Here is a 16,174-nt window from a genome sequence, read left to right on the forward strand (position 1 = left end):
TAACTTTATATTTATTAAAGAATTTAATATATGACCCAGGGCCCACTTGGCTCCTCAATTAAATTTTATAAAAATATAAAAAATAAATAACGCCATTTTAGAATACACATTTTGTAGAATTGTTTAAAAACTTCTGAAAATATTTTTAAAATTTAGCATAACATTTGTACGAAGTGGACAAATATGTTAGAAGAAAGAGGCCAGGCATACTGGCTGATTCCTGCAATCCCAGAACTTTAGGAAGCCAAGGCAGGAGACTTGCTTGAGTTCAGGAGTTAGAGGCTAGCCTGGGAAATATAGAAAGACCCTCATCTCTACAAAAATAAAATTAGCCAGTCATAGTGGTACACACTAGCAGTCCTAACCACTCAGGATGCTGAGGCAGAAGAACTGCTTGAGCCCAGAAGTTCGAGGCTATAGAAACTGTAATTATACCACTGTACTTTAGCCTGGGTGACAGTGAGACCTTTTTTCTAAAAATAAAAATTTTAAAAATTTAAAGAGAGAATTACAGGGCCATCACTCTTATTTAGATCCAAAATTTTAAATAAGGGATTACTATATCCAACTCAGTATTATAATAAAATAATACCAAATTGATTTTATTACATATGACAGTGTTACTTTAACATGTAAAAAGACATCAGTGTCTTATTTTAAAAGAACAAAGACAAATTTTATTATTCTTTCAAGAATAATAAATGCAAAACAGTTTGTATAATTTAACATTTGTTCAATAAAAGCCCTCAGCCGACCAAAAATTAGAGAATTCTCTTGATCTGACAGGGTACACATATACAAACATGTAGCGAACATGGCCAAATATTGAAACTGTTTTATCATCACTTCTCTCATTCATCACGGGTTTGTTTGGATGTACAAGCCAGTGTAATGAGTCAGATAAATACATTTTAAAATATAAGAAATAAAAAGAATGAATAAAATGTCATTGTTCACAGAAGGCATCACTGTATTCAACACAAATACACAAACACATGTATACAAACACATACACATATATATCCATATATATTTTTTTATTTTGGATATGTGTAGTTAAATTTACATATTATAGTAAAATTTATTCTTTATTTTATATACTTGTAATATATAGATCTTATTTCAATTCTGTTGAGTATGATGACATTTTTGTTTAAACAGGCAATAGTCTGGTTAGATTTAGGTTGCAAGTTCTAGCGTGCTCTGTGTGGGCTGTAGTTCACTGTCTGTTCAGTTTTCAAAGTCTTTGAAGTGCTCCTAGATGTGTGGCAATCCAGTGGCCAGCAAGAGTGGTGGTCTATCTGCTGGCTGAGTTTCAGTTTTTTTTTTAATGCCTATGAAGAACAGATCTGTGCATGTGTGGCTCTAGTGTGAGTTTAGGAGTTCTTAAATTTATGGGGTCACTTTCATGAGTGCTTTCATTTATCTCTCTGGTATTTTCCAGTTCCCTGGGCTTTTTCCTTCCCATATCTTTGGCCAGAAAGCATGGGCCCATTCTGCTTTGTACTTCTGAGGCTGTGCCCACCTACTGGGCCAAGCAACATGAATAACAAAGGAGAAAAATGGTAAGCTCATGCCAGTTTGGTATAATTTTGAATTCTGATCTTCTTCCCCAATCTATCTGCCATTATTTACTTTTCAGAGTGGTCAATAGTTAAGATATGCTTTCTGCTCAGACTCTATAACTGCATTTAGTGAAGAGTCCAGGTAGTTATTTTCTAGAACTAGGATTCAGAGCAGTATTCTTAATAACTAAAAACTTAAAAAAGCCAAACTGCTTATAAAGGGTGGAATCAATTGTATATATTCATACCATGAAACAGTAGCATATTTACATCATGGATTATCATTTGTCCATGTCAGAATACCAACAACTACTATACACATCAGTGTTGATTGATAGATTACATAGACATAGCATTAGCAGGGCAAATCCAGTGACAGAATAATGCACAATATGTAGTTCCATTTATATAAAGTTCAAGAACAGGTAAAACGAACCTCATCACAAAATTAAACTAGTTGTTACCTTTGGGGAAGATCAATTATTGGGAGTAGAAATGAAGGAGGTCTTTTGAGTGCTAGTAGTGTGCTATATTATGACCTTTGATGTAGTTGAATTACTTTGAAGTAGTTATATGAGTGCAGCCACTTAATACAAATGTATTGCCCATTACACTTAAGAACTGTACAATTTTATTATATGCATATTATAATTTAATGTGAAAGTCTACAAGCATATTTTAAGATTGGAATGCCACAGACAATGGTCATATCACATTGGTATTTTAATCTTTATGTGTACAAACTTCCAGGAATACTGTAATTGTGATTGAATGTGTATTGTTTTTATAAGTTCAAATTTTCAAATTTCTATGTCTACCAGCCCATCTCTCAAACCCTCTTTACTTCCTGTCTTTTCCACTCTCTCCTTTTTCCTCTCTTATATACATAGAGTTCTTATGCAATTAAATTCTGAATCACTTTAGTTTAAAGACAGATCTAAAAATAGTAAAATATTTATCATTATGTGAAAGTATGTGGAAGAAAACATGAATAGATGACTTTGGATTTTTATAAGCCCTCTAAATATGAAGAACACTAATCTTCTATGATGTGAAAAATATAATCCAATTCTGAAGTAGGAAATTACATTTTTCCTTAAAATTGCAGCTTCTAGTCCTGAGAATAAATACATGGCCATTAGAAAGTCACTACATATGCAGAAGTGATAAGCCCTGAATTAAGTCAGTGTGGCTAACAACAGAACCTGTCCTATATTAGACTGTCAAATGGGTCTATGGAATAAAAAATAAATAGTTCACATGGTTACTTGAATTTCCTACTAAATAGAGTTTAGACAATTATGGAGGAAACTTTTGGGTCATTAGCTCTCTGGGGATGGTCAACACAGGTAAGTAGTACAGCTTTGGTAAACTCCTCTGTCATTTTGTTCAATACAGATTTTATTGTTTGTACATAATTTATTTAAGAGTACAATAAGAAAAGCCTAACAACATTAATTGTACATCAAATCACAGGCATAAATTCCCCAATTTGTGTTAACTATCTGTAGTTTGTTAATTTCATGAGCAATAATATATTATATCCTACATACACAAATAAATGACAAAAATGATAGTTTCATTGTAAATTCAAAAGCCTGGCTTCCTTGTTTTTTCAAAACTAAAATTTCTACTAAAACAATGGAGAATCACAAATACTCTTTGTTTTTAAATTATTTATTAAAAAATAATTGTTCTAGTAAGTGAAATGTCCTGAAAACCTCTTTTTAAAAGCATAAATTATTGCTACATTCTGGAAATTTGCTTTATATTATTTTCTCTTCTGGAAAACTATCATTAAAAAGTAATTTCTCACAATAATTATATATGAAAATAATATTAAATCATGAATACTTTTAAAATACATTTGTTCAAATTAGAATCAGAGTACTTTTCAAATTGTGACCTAATGTGTTTTTCACTTCTTAAACTTTATATTCATAATTGATTTGGTATAAATATAAAATAACATAGTCAGACTAAACTTTTGGAAAATTCCTCTGTGTTTCTAGCTTTTATCTGTATTTCTCTTGGAGAAAATTTCTGTTTGCAATTTAAAAACCATGTATCATACAGTTTGAACAATCTACTACAATCATAATATTTAGACTAGACAAGTAATAGAACAAATTGACTATATTAAAAAATTAAGTTTTCATCTATTGAGTTTATTTAATAGATATCTAAAGACAACAGTCTATTTTATCTACTTAATTGAAATATTTTCTGAATTATATTAATGGTATAATTTCCTCAGTCCATTCTCCTTTACTATACATCATTAATTTATTAAGTAAACAACCAAAACAAAGTATGTTTCTAAAATTATCTGATAATAACCTTGATTATTTTTATAGTTATCATTTAAACCATACATTAAATATACTAGTCATCAAAATAATATATCACAAAATTATGTCATCTTGGTTATATTAATAAAAATTAAAACGATTTAAATTAGTTGGCACTAGGTAATAAATCTGGATTCAGTTTATTGTTTGTATTAAAAGATGTATCTTAAAAAGAGTTGATTATATATACACATATGTGTGTATGTGTATATATCAGAATACTTTTCAAATTGTGACCTAATAGGTGTTTTTCATTTCTTAAACTTTATATTTATAATTGATTTGGTAGAAATATAAAATAACATAGTCACACTAAACTTTTGGAACATTTCAAAAGTGTATATATATATATACACACACACACATACATATGTATATATATAAATTCAAAACAAAAATAAATGCTGAATTAAAAATTGGGACAGAGGGAAAATGAGAATAGGAAAATGAGCTGATGAAATGAGATTAGTACACTGAGAACATGACAAGCATTCCTGTACATCTAATGAAGATGGGTCACAAATTTAGGCCAAAGCTTTCTAGCAGGACTGATCTAGAAGGATCAGTGATTCATTTAATGGGTCATAGTATCCTTGAAATAAAAACAAAGTAATCATTCAGGAGAATACCTATGCCTGAAAATGTAACAAAAAAAACATGCCCTATATGTCTTAATAAACAGAATACTGGAAATTTTATCTGCACCTATATCCTTATAGCGCAGTCAGAAGAGTTATGACATTTCTGGTAATAACGTCCTCACATTAGGCTGTGCTATCACACAGAACACAATTCAGCAAAAACCAAAGCAATCTAATATGGATGAACATGGACACAGCTATCAGATAACATGGCTACACCCAGCAATCACTGTGATCTGCATATTTTCACTTTGTCTTAAAGGCTGTCCTGCCTGCATGCATGTGTGCTCATGTGTTGACATGGACATCTTGATAAAGAGATCCAATATTACTTTCAACAAAAATTTGGTCATTTCTTATGTTCAGCTTTATTTTTGTATATTTTGCATAATATGTACATTTTAAAATGGTTTTTTAAAGGAAAGTTTTAAAAGTTTCAGATCTAAGCACAAGGCTAAACAGTATGTTTTCAAACATTTTCAATCACTGATTCTTAACTGAGTGAAAATAAGTGACAGTTATTTCTGGGTTATCCTTTCTGACTTTTTCTAATATTACTGCTTTATTTTTTCTTATCCAGTACAAAACCAACTGTTTTCAGAGGTCATGGAACTAAAATAGGATTATCCCCATCTTTTGAAAGGTAAGGGCTATGATAACAAAAGTGTAAAGACTTAAACAGGCAACCCAGATTTGGCTGAGTCTTAAAAATTATTTCGGCTTTTATTTCGGGACCAAACAACAAGAGTTTATTTATTTTTTTTAAGTTTAGAATTGATGCCAGGAAAATGTTCCCAAGTTTGAAAGGAGTTTCAGCATAATCTCTTACAAAACTTTTAAAAATGTGTCTGACATCCATTTGAAATATCCTGGGTTAGAAACTTTAAAGGATCATAGGGGAAGAAATACAACCTCAGAAAGCTCCAGAGGCGAGCCTGTCATGAATTCCATGTTGAGACTCATATATTTGTTTTGAATAAGTTGAATAGGAAAAAATATAAGAAAACAAAAGTAATTTCTTTATTTTGAAAGTTCAGTCTGCTCTGTAACTTGTCACCCAACAAGTGCCAAAAAAGAAGCTGGAAAAGATACACATACCACATGCATTGTGGGGTGAAGAAACATTACGCCTACAGGCTTCTTCCGTTTTGCTATCCCATTTTCTTTTCTGTCTTTAAATGTCAACAACTGAAGTAAGTAGGAAATGCCAAGAGCATAGTCTCCAGGCTGCATGTGTTCTCCTAGATGTGTGTTGCCTTCTTCACTAGTGCTGTGCTCCTGATTTCTGTCATGTGAAAATGGGAAAAGCTGGAACAATCATTATAAGGAGACTTTTTCAAAAAGGAATTAATCATTCCATTTTTGTATGCAACACATACGTTTTAATGGAGATTTTCAGAAAATTAGCAAGCAACATATTCACTGGCAGATGAACCTCAGGACTAGAGAAGGTCCAAATAAGAAGAAACTTCTTAATTTTCCATCTGCCTCCCCATTTACTACATATCTCTTAAATAACTAGAGTAAAATTTTTGATATTTATCTTTAAAATTAAATCCAATTTTTCTGTACTATTACAAATCTGATTTAGTTCAAGAGTAATCACAGAATGACTTTTCACCAGCTACAAAGTGTCCCAACTATTTTTTCACACTTTTAAAATGACTGTTCTTTCAATATGTTTCTTTCTATGCCTAGGGTAAAATTTATTATTATTTTGGTATATTATTATATTAAACTTGACTTACAATGTTTTAAATGCTTTTCTCTTACTCACTCTGCTCCTTTTTCAACTTAGTGAGTCATCCTCAATTCAAAGTCTGGTCTTTAATCTCTCTGTATCTAAAACATATTTTTGCACATTCTGTCAACAATTATTTATATATCTATAATATTTCTGTTGCTTTCCCTGAGCCTCTTTATTTACCAAATCATGGACACCAAATACCTTCTTGGAAATAACTCAATTTATTCTACAAAGTATTGATTGAGAGAAAAAGGTTTTGCTACTTTATGCTTCTGGCAAAATCTTAGAATATGTAAGTTTAAAAGACAAGATAGTTCAACTAATTGTTTTACATAAACTTATTCCCATGGTGAGACCTGTGGGTGCATAGGAGACTCTATTTCATTGTTTCAGATACTGGTGGGTTGATAGGAGTCTTGGATTATTTTGTGGGAAAAACAATGTCAACAATTTTCTTAAAAATGTACTTTGAATTAGGCATGTCTTTCAGATAGAAATCCCTAATAAAATGGTAGGACCAAAGAGAATATTAAAACTAACCCAGATAACAGGTTTCATTTGATCTTTTTCAGCAAAATATATTCAGAATTTCTGCTTCTGTATAGAGTGATTAGTTTGTGATAGACCATCGCTTCTGTTGAGCACAATTAGAAGACCTGAGGTAGAAATGATGTCTCTAATGTCTTCAGAGATCTGCTAATTGCATGAAGTCATAAAGATCTGGTAATCAAGAGAAGTTGAACCATCAACGTGGAACTGACTTTTCTGCTTTGGGGTCTGTTGCTGATACTGCCCAAGGAATTTGCCTAGGAAGAGGTACATTCTAGAGAACAGAGAAACCACCTGAGCTTTGGCTAGTCTTTTGTGTCTACAATGACAAAATTAGAGACTTTAAGGGGACTCAAACACATGATCAATTGTTCCCTCAAGATTTCTCTGCAGGGCAAGAGGCTCAAAAGCTAAGCCAAAAGCTATTGGAAAAATGCTGAGATTTCATCAGTCTTCCCTAAAGAAACAAAATTAGAGTTTAGGAACTGTCAGGGGAGAGGTCCAAGTCATATTTTCTAATCCATTAAAAATCCTGAAGAGTAACAGGGATTAAGAAGTAGACGGAAGAGCTCAGTTTTCTCTGATTCCTTCAAGTGATCAATCCCCTATTCCAACTGCCTACAAAAGAAGTTAAGAATCCTATCATGAAGCAGTTATTATTTGAATCTGTACAATTTTTGTACATAATATCCAGGATTCAATTGTAAATTACCAAGTATAAGAGAAGCAAGACTATGTGACAGTGAACTAGGAAAAAAAGTACAATTTGATATTGCAATGCACTGATGATTCAGATATTAAAGTTAGTAGACAAGAAATTTAAAATAACTTTGATTAATATGTTCAATAAATAATAGAAAAGTTGGACTAAAAGGATAAAAAATACACAATATCACCTGATAACTGGGATCTATATAATTGGAAATGAAATGCATAGATGGATTAACCCCAAATTAAAAACAGCACTAAATAGAATTAGTATTGCAAGGAAGAGTAATTAAAATATGAGAAGTGAAATAGAGATTGAAAGATTAGGAAATACCCCAAAACTATGTAGGAGGAAAGACACATACAGGGAAAATTTCTCATGTATGTTTAAATGGAGCCTCAAAGGAAAGAAAAAAGAATGAGGTGAGACTTATTTGATAAAATTCCGGCTGAAAATTTTATAAAGCTATGAAAGACAAATTCATACATTAAAAAAACTGTAAAACTTAAACAGAATAAGTAGAAAATGAAAACCATATGTAAGCACACCAAAGTAAAACCAATGAAGAGCAAAGATCAAAATAAAACCTTAAAATTCCAGTAGGTTATTTTTGTGGATATTGACAAGTCAATTTGATTCCAAATTTTAAATGTAAATTTAAAGGAGAGAGAAATTGATAAGATAGTCATGAGAAAGAACAAAGTAGGAAGATTTTCTCCACAAATTATATCAAAATTTATATAAAACCCCCAAAATTAAATAATTGTGGCATTGAGGTGAGGATAGACAAATGCAACCATTTTGTAAAATACAGAATATATTAACTTATATATACATAGTCACCTAATTTATAACAATGATCACAGTATAATTTAGTGAGTAGATAATGGTCTTTTTTTACACATGGTACTGGAAAAATTGAATATTCATATGGAAAATAAAACACTCCACCTTAAATTCACTCTATAGATAATAGTCAATTCCAGATTGATTGAAGATTAATTGTAAAATGTAAATAATGAAGGTTTTAGAAGTAAACACAGGAGTTTTAAATATTATAGGTGACCAGCAGTGAGGTCCTATTGTTGAAGGCTCGCTTTGTGGCACCATACGTAAAAATCTGGCTTTGTTTAATTATCCAATCATTATTTAGGCAAAACTGAGCTATGTCTGAAACTTGCCATTTAACAAATTAGTCAGAATAATAAGTTAGTCAAAATATTAGTCCGTTTTCATGCTGCTGATAAAGACATACCCAAGACTGGGCAATATACAGAAGAAAGAGATTTTTTAGACTCACAGCTCATGTGGCTGGAGAGGCCAAGCAATTATGGCAGAAGATGAAAGGCATGTCTCACATGGTGGCAGACAAGAGAAGAAACCTAGTGCAGGAAAACTCCCTTTTTTAAAACCATCAGATCTTGTGAGACTTATTCACTATCAAAAGAACAGCAAGAGATAGACCTGCCCCCATGGTAACTGAATAATTACCTCTCACCAGGTCCCTTCCACAACACGTGAGAACTGAAGATGAGATTTGGGTGGGGACACAGCCAAACCATATCACCATGTTTGTGGAAAAAATGCTGATCAGCATGAAGCAAGTGCATAACATATACAGGTGGGTGTTTTATAGAGATACATAATCTACTCATTTAATTTTGACCCTGCTGGAAGTAGTTAAAATAATGCTAGCTTGTGCAAAGAACTGAAACAGATGCCCCTGCTGAAAAAAAGCAAAATTCAAATCAGCCTGAGAACTGTCACAAACAACATAGTGACAAATATGCAATTAAAATTGAACAGTTGATCATTAACATATTGACAGAATAAAGTATGTTTCCTTTTATTTTTCCTGTGCTACATGGTTTAACACAGATGTGGCTGGCTTAATACGTGGCATCTGTTCTTGCCTCCACCAAAATTTGAGTTAGCATATTTTTCTACTCAGAATTTAAAAAGAAATCTATTTACAACAAAATCATTAGTGAGCAATTGAAGACTTGTAGGAAGACAGAAGGTTTACTGCAAAACTGACACTGGAAACTACTTAAAAGAATTTAATTAGAAATGTCTGTTTTCTTCTAAATATCTCTAGACACACTTCCAACCTAGGATTTTCTCTTTGCTTCATTTTGCTTTTTCCACTGTCTTTCAAATGTCTGCTCTCCTGATATATCACACTCCTCATTATGCCTAGACCTGTGGAAGGCATAATCCAGTTTTCTTAGAAGGGTGGCAGTTCTAGGCAGTTAGTCAGTCCTTTTCAGTATTTTCTATTCCCACCAATCCTAATAAGTAACATCTGTCACTGCTATATTTCCTATAGAAAAACATCTGTTTTTTTCTACTTTACCTGTTTTCCAGGTAAAACAAAAATCTTAAGGGGAAGACTACATCCAAGATTTACCTGTAATACCCAGGACTCCATTAACTCCTAGCTTAAGCTCCTTTCCCAACTAAGGAATTGAGGAAACTCCTTTCTACATCCTGTTTTTGGAGTATTGTTTCCTATCCCAGTCTGACAGCTCAGCTGTAAACAAAGTATCTTCCCTCAACTTCAAACTTGTCCCTCTCAGTTGACTCACGCAAAGTTCCACTTGTATCATCAGTCAGTAGTTAGAACTTAAATTCAGAGAATAGGCAATTTTTTATTGGTACAAACTAGCAAATGCTCCTCTAATAACATCCCTCTTCTATGAGGTCACACACCAACTACCATCATGATTTGTGTCATTTGGTAACCATGGCAAGGAAACACTCCTTGCACTCTCATCAAGATGATTTAATCCAAAAGACAACTGAAAGCTGCACCCTAATTCACAAATCCCAGATGAGCTCTCAAATTAGAACCTTTGATGTTGTATCCTTGGGGGAACTACAGTTCTCACTACAGTTTAGTCAAAAAGGAAGACTCAGCATGTGTTCAAATTCAACCATAAGGAAACACTGAAAACATCAGAATGAGTTAGATGGATTTCACTAAGGATTTTTGTTAGGAGACAGAGACATTTAGCACCACGCTATAAACGATTTCATCTTTTAAAAACTCCTTTAGGTATTTCTGTTTCTCCCAATTCCTATTTGGGTAAACTGCCAATCCATTTCCTTCTCCCTTCGACTTCTTTAACATCCTCATATCACACATCACAGTCTGCCACCTTTTACAGACCGTGTGAGACACCCACTCCATACACGTGGCCTGTGACAGTTAAGGGCATTTGGGTTTTGCATTCTTTTCATGAAGAGCAATACCATCAGGCCATCTGGGCTTCTCCAGACTCCTATGGAAGCTATTGATTTGAATGCTGTTCATATTCATTATATTAAAAACTCATTCAAAGTTTTAATCACATTTCTTGTGTAAGTTATTAAATATTCTAGCATGAACTAATGCATAGTGGTTCTTTATGCATTCTATGGACATATGATAAATATGAATTTTATAGAGATTGACATGATATATTTGTTCAAACCACAAGTAATATTTTATTCATATAAAATGGACATGCTGAAACTAAAAAAACAAAAAAGTGACCCTTGGCCTTTGAAATATCTGTTTAAATGTTTATATTCATCTTACATTTCTCTTTAAAAATGTAAAACTCTTTGAAGTAAGACTTATTACAAGAATAATTTTGTTGAGACAGACTATGCAAGTTTTGGTAGGATGATATAAATATCTATTTTTACCAGAGAGTACCATAGACTAAACTTAAAACAGATAAGTAGGTGAATGGATCATTATAAGAACTTTTACAAATGTCTTATGTCATTATTTTCTAGAGCAGATAACATTACAATTATCTTAATAGGAAGGCTACTAGACATTAAAAGACAACAAATGTTTGCATTTAATTACCATGAAGAGTGAAATTTATTATAACTTGAACATTTTACTTACATCTGTCAGATGGCTAAAAGTTGGTTTTGCTGTTTGGAGCATAAGTTGCTTGGTCACTGGGTCTAATTCTAGATGAAAACAAAAGAAAACACTTAGAATATCATCAAAAATAATTTTTATAAATAAAAAAGCAGTTGCTAATCCTTTTTATCAATATTTCAAAATTGTAGACAAAATTAAATTTCCCCTAATAATTGATTCCTTAGTACTTCTCAGTTCACATTCATAGACAACCAAACCATCCCAGAAAATTTTAGCATCAATAATTTAGACTAATTTGCACAATGCCCAACTTTGTATTCAGAAACTGGAAATTGTTTAGTACCTAACATGTGGCAGACATTATTGTTTATCTACCTCAAAGCCATTCATTTATCCCCTGGCAGAATCACTTTCCATGACAGAAGCTGAAACACTACATATTTGGTTTAGTTTGTTGGTTGGCAGTTTTTTGTTTTTGTTTTTGTTTGTTTTGTTCTCATGCTCCAAATATATAGGCATGTTACCTACACCAAGAGCAGGTAGATAATTTATCATTTAAGTGTGGGCATATTTGAGAATAAAAAGGAAGCATTCACAATTCTGCTTGGACAATACAGTATATCAGGCTACCCTATCCAAACCAAAAAAAAAAAAAAAAAAAAAAAAGGATTTAGGAGGAAACATGCTGGGGGGCTTTGGGGAAGGTCTGTGATACAGGAAATAAAAACAGCTTAGGATGGCCAATTGCCCTTTACGTTTCTGATGTTAGTGTTGAATTATAAAGCATGCAGCAGCATCCTGAATGCATAAAAAAAACATGACCAAGGACTACAGCTAACACACTGAAGACATACGAGTAAAAATACAGAAAGAGCCAAAATCTCTGCTGACATCATTGAATAGTTTGATAGTTTGTTTATTCTTACATGAAATCAAAAATAACCTTATTCTTTAACTACTTCATTTTTTACTTGTGAGGAAAACACTTTAAATATATATATATATATATATATATATATATATATATATATACACACACACATACACATACACACATAAATATTAATATGTAATACAATTTAGGACCATGGTATTTTGTGCACAGTTCATTCAATTATTGGGCAAAGTGTTTTGATCCCTTTTCTCCCCTAGGCTTATGTAATCTTTATATTACAATTTTTTCTTCAATATTCAAAACATGGATGAAAGCACTAATACTTTTAAGGTAAAGATGTCAGTTTTGAGCTAGGCTACATATCAGTAAACCTATTAACCAATATTATATAGTCTACTTAATAATCAATATTCTTAAACAGCCATGGTGCAACTTGATATTTTGAAAACTAATATATGCTGCTCTAAATGACAGAATCTTAAAAGCAGTGGAAGAATTCTATAGCCCAAACTCATTTGATTGGAATGAGTAGAACACATTCAAGCCAACTAACATACAAAAGATGTTATGTTCCAGAGCATATACAAGACAATGTAGTAGATAATCAGGGTGTTACCTAATGGGAACTGAATCTGGTACCAGATACATCAGGAACGAAGGGTGCTAGGTCTTTACAGGGAAAACTATGAGGTCTTTGCCATGCTGCTGACTTTGTTTTTCCTTCTATTTTCTACTCAATTCTTCCATAATCTCATCTTGTATAATACCTAGTTAATATGGGAGCCCCAAAGCCCAAGTTTACATGATTTTATAATTCAAGAAACCAGTAGTTGGCGCCATTATTTGACAAAGTTTATATTATTTATTGAGAACGTATGATTGGTTTATCCACACCTATAAATGGGTTTATATTAGGTTAAAGGTATATCCCTGGTCAAATTAAATCAATTAAGGAACTGTACCTTCTGCGTCTGTCAGTGGGATACATAAATAAAATATTTTGGTACAAGAAATGAGCCAAGGAAACTCAGATTTGATTATTCATACTAAGTGCTAGGTGCCACCTCACAGAATTTGCAATTGCATGTTATTTCATGCAGTCCTCACAGAAATTTCTACCAGATAGTCAGCCTTGCCAAAATTTTACAAATGAGAAATTGATGTCTCAGAAAAATGAAGCAATTGTCATTGCCAGGATTTTAGCTAAGGTCTGTCCAGCTTGATTAAAAAAAGTAAAAATGGATAATTACCTCATTATAAGTGTCTGCTATTATTTTTAAGTCACAAGGCAAAACTAAGAATTGTGCAAAATTTCTCTCAATTTTCTAGTTGTGAAACTAGAGGGATATTGTTTTGTCATAATAAATGCATTATTATTAAAGTTTTTATACCAACCTTACATTACCTAGAACATGATGTTGCATTTAGCAAATCAAGCCAACAATTTATAGCAGGGAAAATAATATGGAGCTAAAACAAAATTAGGAATCAGTTCTGCCTAAAGCATTATTATAATATTATATTTAAATGGCAAAAACATAATAGCAGAATGTAAGAGAGTGGCTATTAAGTCAGCAGGTTTTATTTGAAATGCAGTTGTCTCTCTCCACCTCAAGTAACTGTAAGAGACAGGAATCCAAAGTGGGAAGATGTCATCTCTGAACTGCAGCAGACTTTGACATGTAATAAAACTTTTCTGTTTTTATTTCTAACATTTCAACAAAGAGGCATACTTTTGTAAAGAGGGTGCATAAATACCATGTGATTCCATTTCAGTAATTATGATAGCCATAAAAGAATTATTGTTTCCTTTTCTTTGTACCTTCAGAGAGACCTCAGGAGGGACAGCTGAAAAAGTAATGTCAAATTGATCTACAGGATGTAATTTAAAAGGTCCTGCTGTTATCAGGTTTTCCTAAAGAAGAATGCCCTCAAGAGTTGACATATTTTTGTTATAGCATTTACACAAAGCTGTGAAACCTCAATGATAGTGATAGAAATAACACTGTGTCTGGGTTCATTGAGCAAAAACATTTAAAACTAATGTTAAAGCGATGATCAAATGATATCTATCATTTATTCTGTAAATGTGGTAAAAATATATTCATACTTTGTTTTTGTTAAATGAGTCATAGTCTGTAATAAATCAAACTTGGTCATGATGTATAGTGCTTTCTACATATTTCTGGATTCAATATACGTACATATTGCTATGATATAAATATAATAAATATATATGACATAATATATTTACTAATAAGATTGGCTAGTAATTTCTCATTTTGTAAAGTCCTTATCAGGTTTCAATATAAAGTTTATCATGGGCTAATTAAATAATTTTAGGGCCATTTTCTCTGTCGTCCTTTAGAAGGGTTTGTGTAGGATTGGCATCTCTTCCTTAAATGTTTCATAGAATTCACAGGAATTCATACTTTAAACCAAATTGTGGGAATATTTTAAATTACACATTCCGTTTATTCAATAGACATAAAATTAATCACATAGTCTATTCACATTGTGAAGACTTCCTGGGATTACTGGATCAATTTCATTACTCTTTTCAGAGCCATCCTGTGATGTTGCTGATGATCTCCACTGCTAGGTTATAAAACACATTCTGAATATTTCCTTTGAAATTTTTTGAAATGAGTTTTGTGGCATAGGATCAGTTTCTATAAATATGTTACAACATTTTGTCCAAATCTTATGCATTCTTATTAAGATATACATACAATAAAATTCACCCCTTTAAACTGTACAATTTAGTGGCTTTCAGTGTACTCAGACAACTGTGGAACTGTATCTAATTCCAGAATATTTTCATACTGAAGACAAATACTGTACCAATTATCAATCACTTTCCATCCCTACTTCTCTTTAGATCTTAGCAAACACTTATTTTTCTATGATTTGCATATTCTAGACATGTTGTATAAATGCAGTTGCACAATATTTAGCTTTTTGTTTGTGACTTTGTTAAGATTCATCTATATTGTCTGTAGCATAGATCAGTACATTAATTTTTATGAATAATTATATATATATACCTATAATATGGACAGTTCATATTTCCTTTATTCATCAGTTGGTGAAGAATTATGTTGTTTACACTTTAGCACTGTTATGAATCATGCTGCCATAAACATTCATGCAAAAGTTTTTGTGCAGACATATGTTTTCAATTCTTGGTTATAGATAGAAGTGGAATTGCTGGGTCATACAAAAAGTCAATGGTTTGCTTTTTGAAGACTGCCAAAGTATTTTCCAAAACAGCTGCATTATTTTACATTTTCATCAACTACGTACAAGGGTTTAATTTCTTCACATATTCACAACTTTTATTACTGTCTGTATTTTACATTTTGATATCCTAGTGGATGTAAAATGGTATCACAATGTTATATGATTTTCTTTTCCCCCAATTTGAAAAAATTTAAATTGTTTGCTTATTTTTAAATAAGGTATTTTTGTTCTACTGTTGAAGTGTAATAGTTTTGAATATATTCTAGATACTAGATCCTAATCATATATGTAATTTGTGAATATTTTTTTCCTATTTTGTAGGTCATCTTTTAATTTTCTTGATGGAGTCCTTTGAAACATGGAAGTTTTTAATTTGTATAAAGTCCAGTTTATGTAGTCTTTCTTTGGTTGCTTGTGTTTTAAGTATCATATCCATTCCCTAGTGCAATGTTATAAACATATATATCTATGCTTCCTTCTAAGAGTTTTAAGGACTTGTTACATTTAGAGATTTGGAACATTTAATTTCTATACATGGTATAAGGTTGGGCTCCAAATTAGTTTTCTTGCATGTGAATATTTGTCTCA

General features: G+C 31.9%; 1 protein-coding gene across 7 annotated transcripts in view; it reads right to left on the reverse strand.

Moving 5' to 3' along the window:
- Positions 1 to 16,174, reverse strand: part of CNBD1 (cyclic nucleotide binding domain containing 1) — a 644,932-nt gene that overhangs the window by 121,705 nt on the left and 507,053 nt on the right. For all 7 annotated transcript variants that reach the window (XR_013528268.1, XM_078353604.1, XM_078353605.1 and 4 more), the window contains one exon: positions 11,467 to 11,534. Coding sequence is in view for 6 of the 7 variants with exons in the window: in XM_078353604.1 (XP_078209730.1) it covers positions 11,467 to 11,534 (68 nt within the window). In the remaining variant the exon portion in view is untranslated. The remainder of the gene's footprint in view (positions 1 to 11,466; positions 11,535 to 16,174) is intronic.

The sequence above is a fragment of the Callithrix jacchus genome, chromosome 16, assembly GCF_049354715.1.
Source record: "Callithrix jacchus isolate 240 chromosome 16, calJac240_pri, whole genome shotgun sequence".
NCBI classification, from domain to species: Eukaryota; Metazoa; Chordata; class Mammalia; order Primates; family Cebidae; genus Callithrix; species Callithrix jacchus.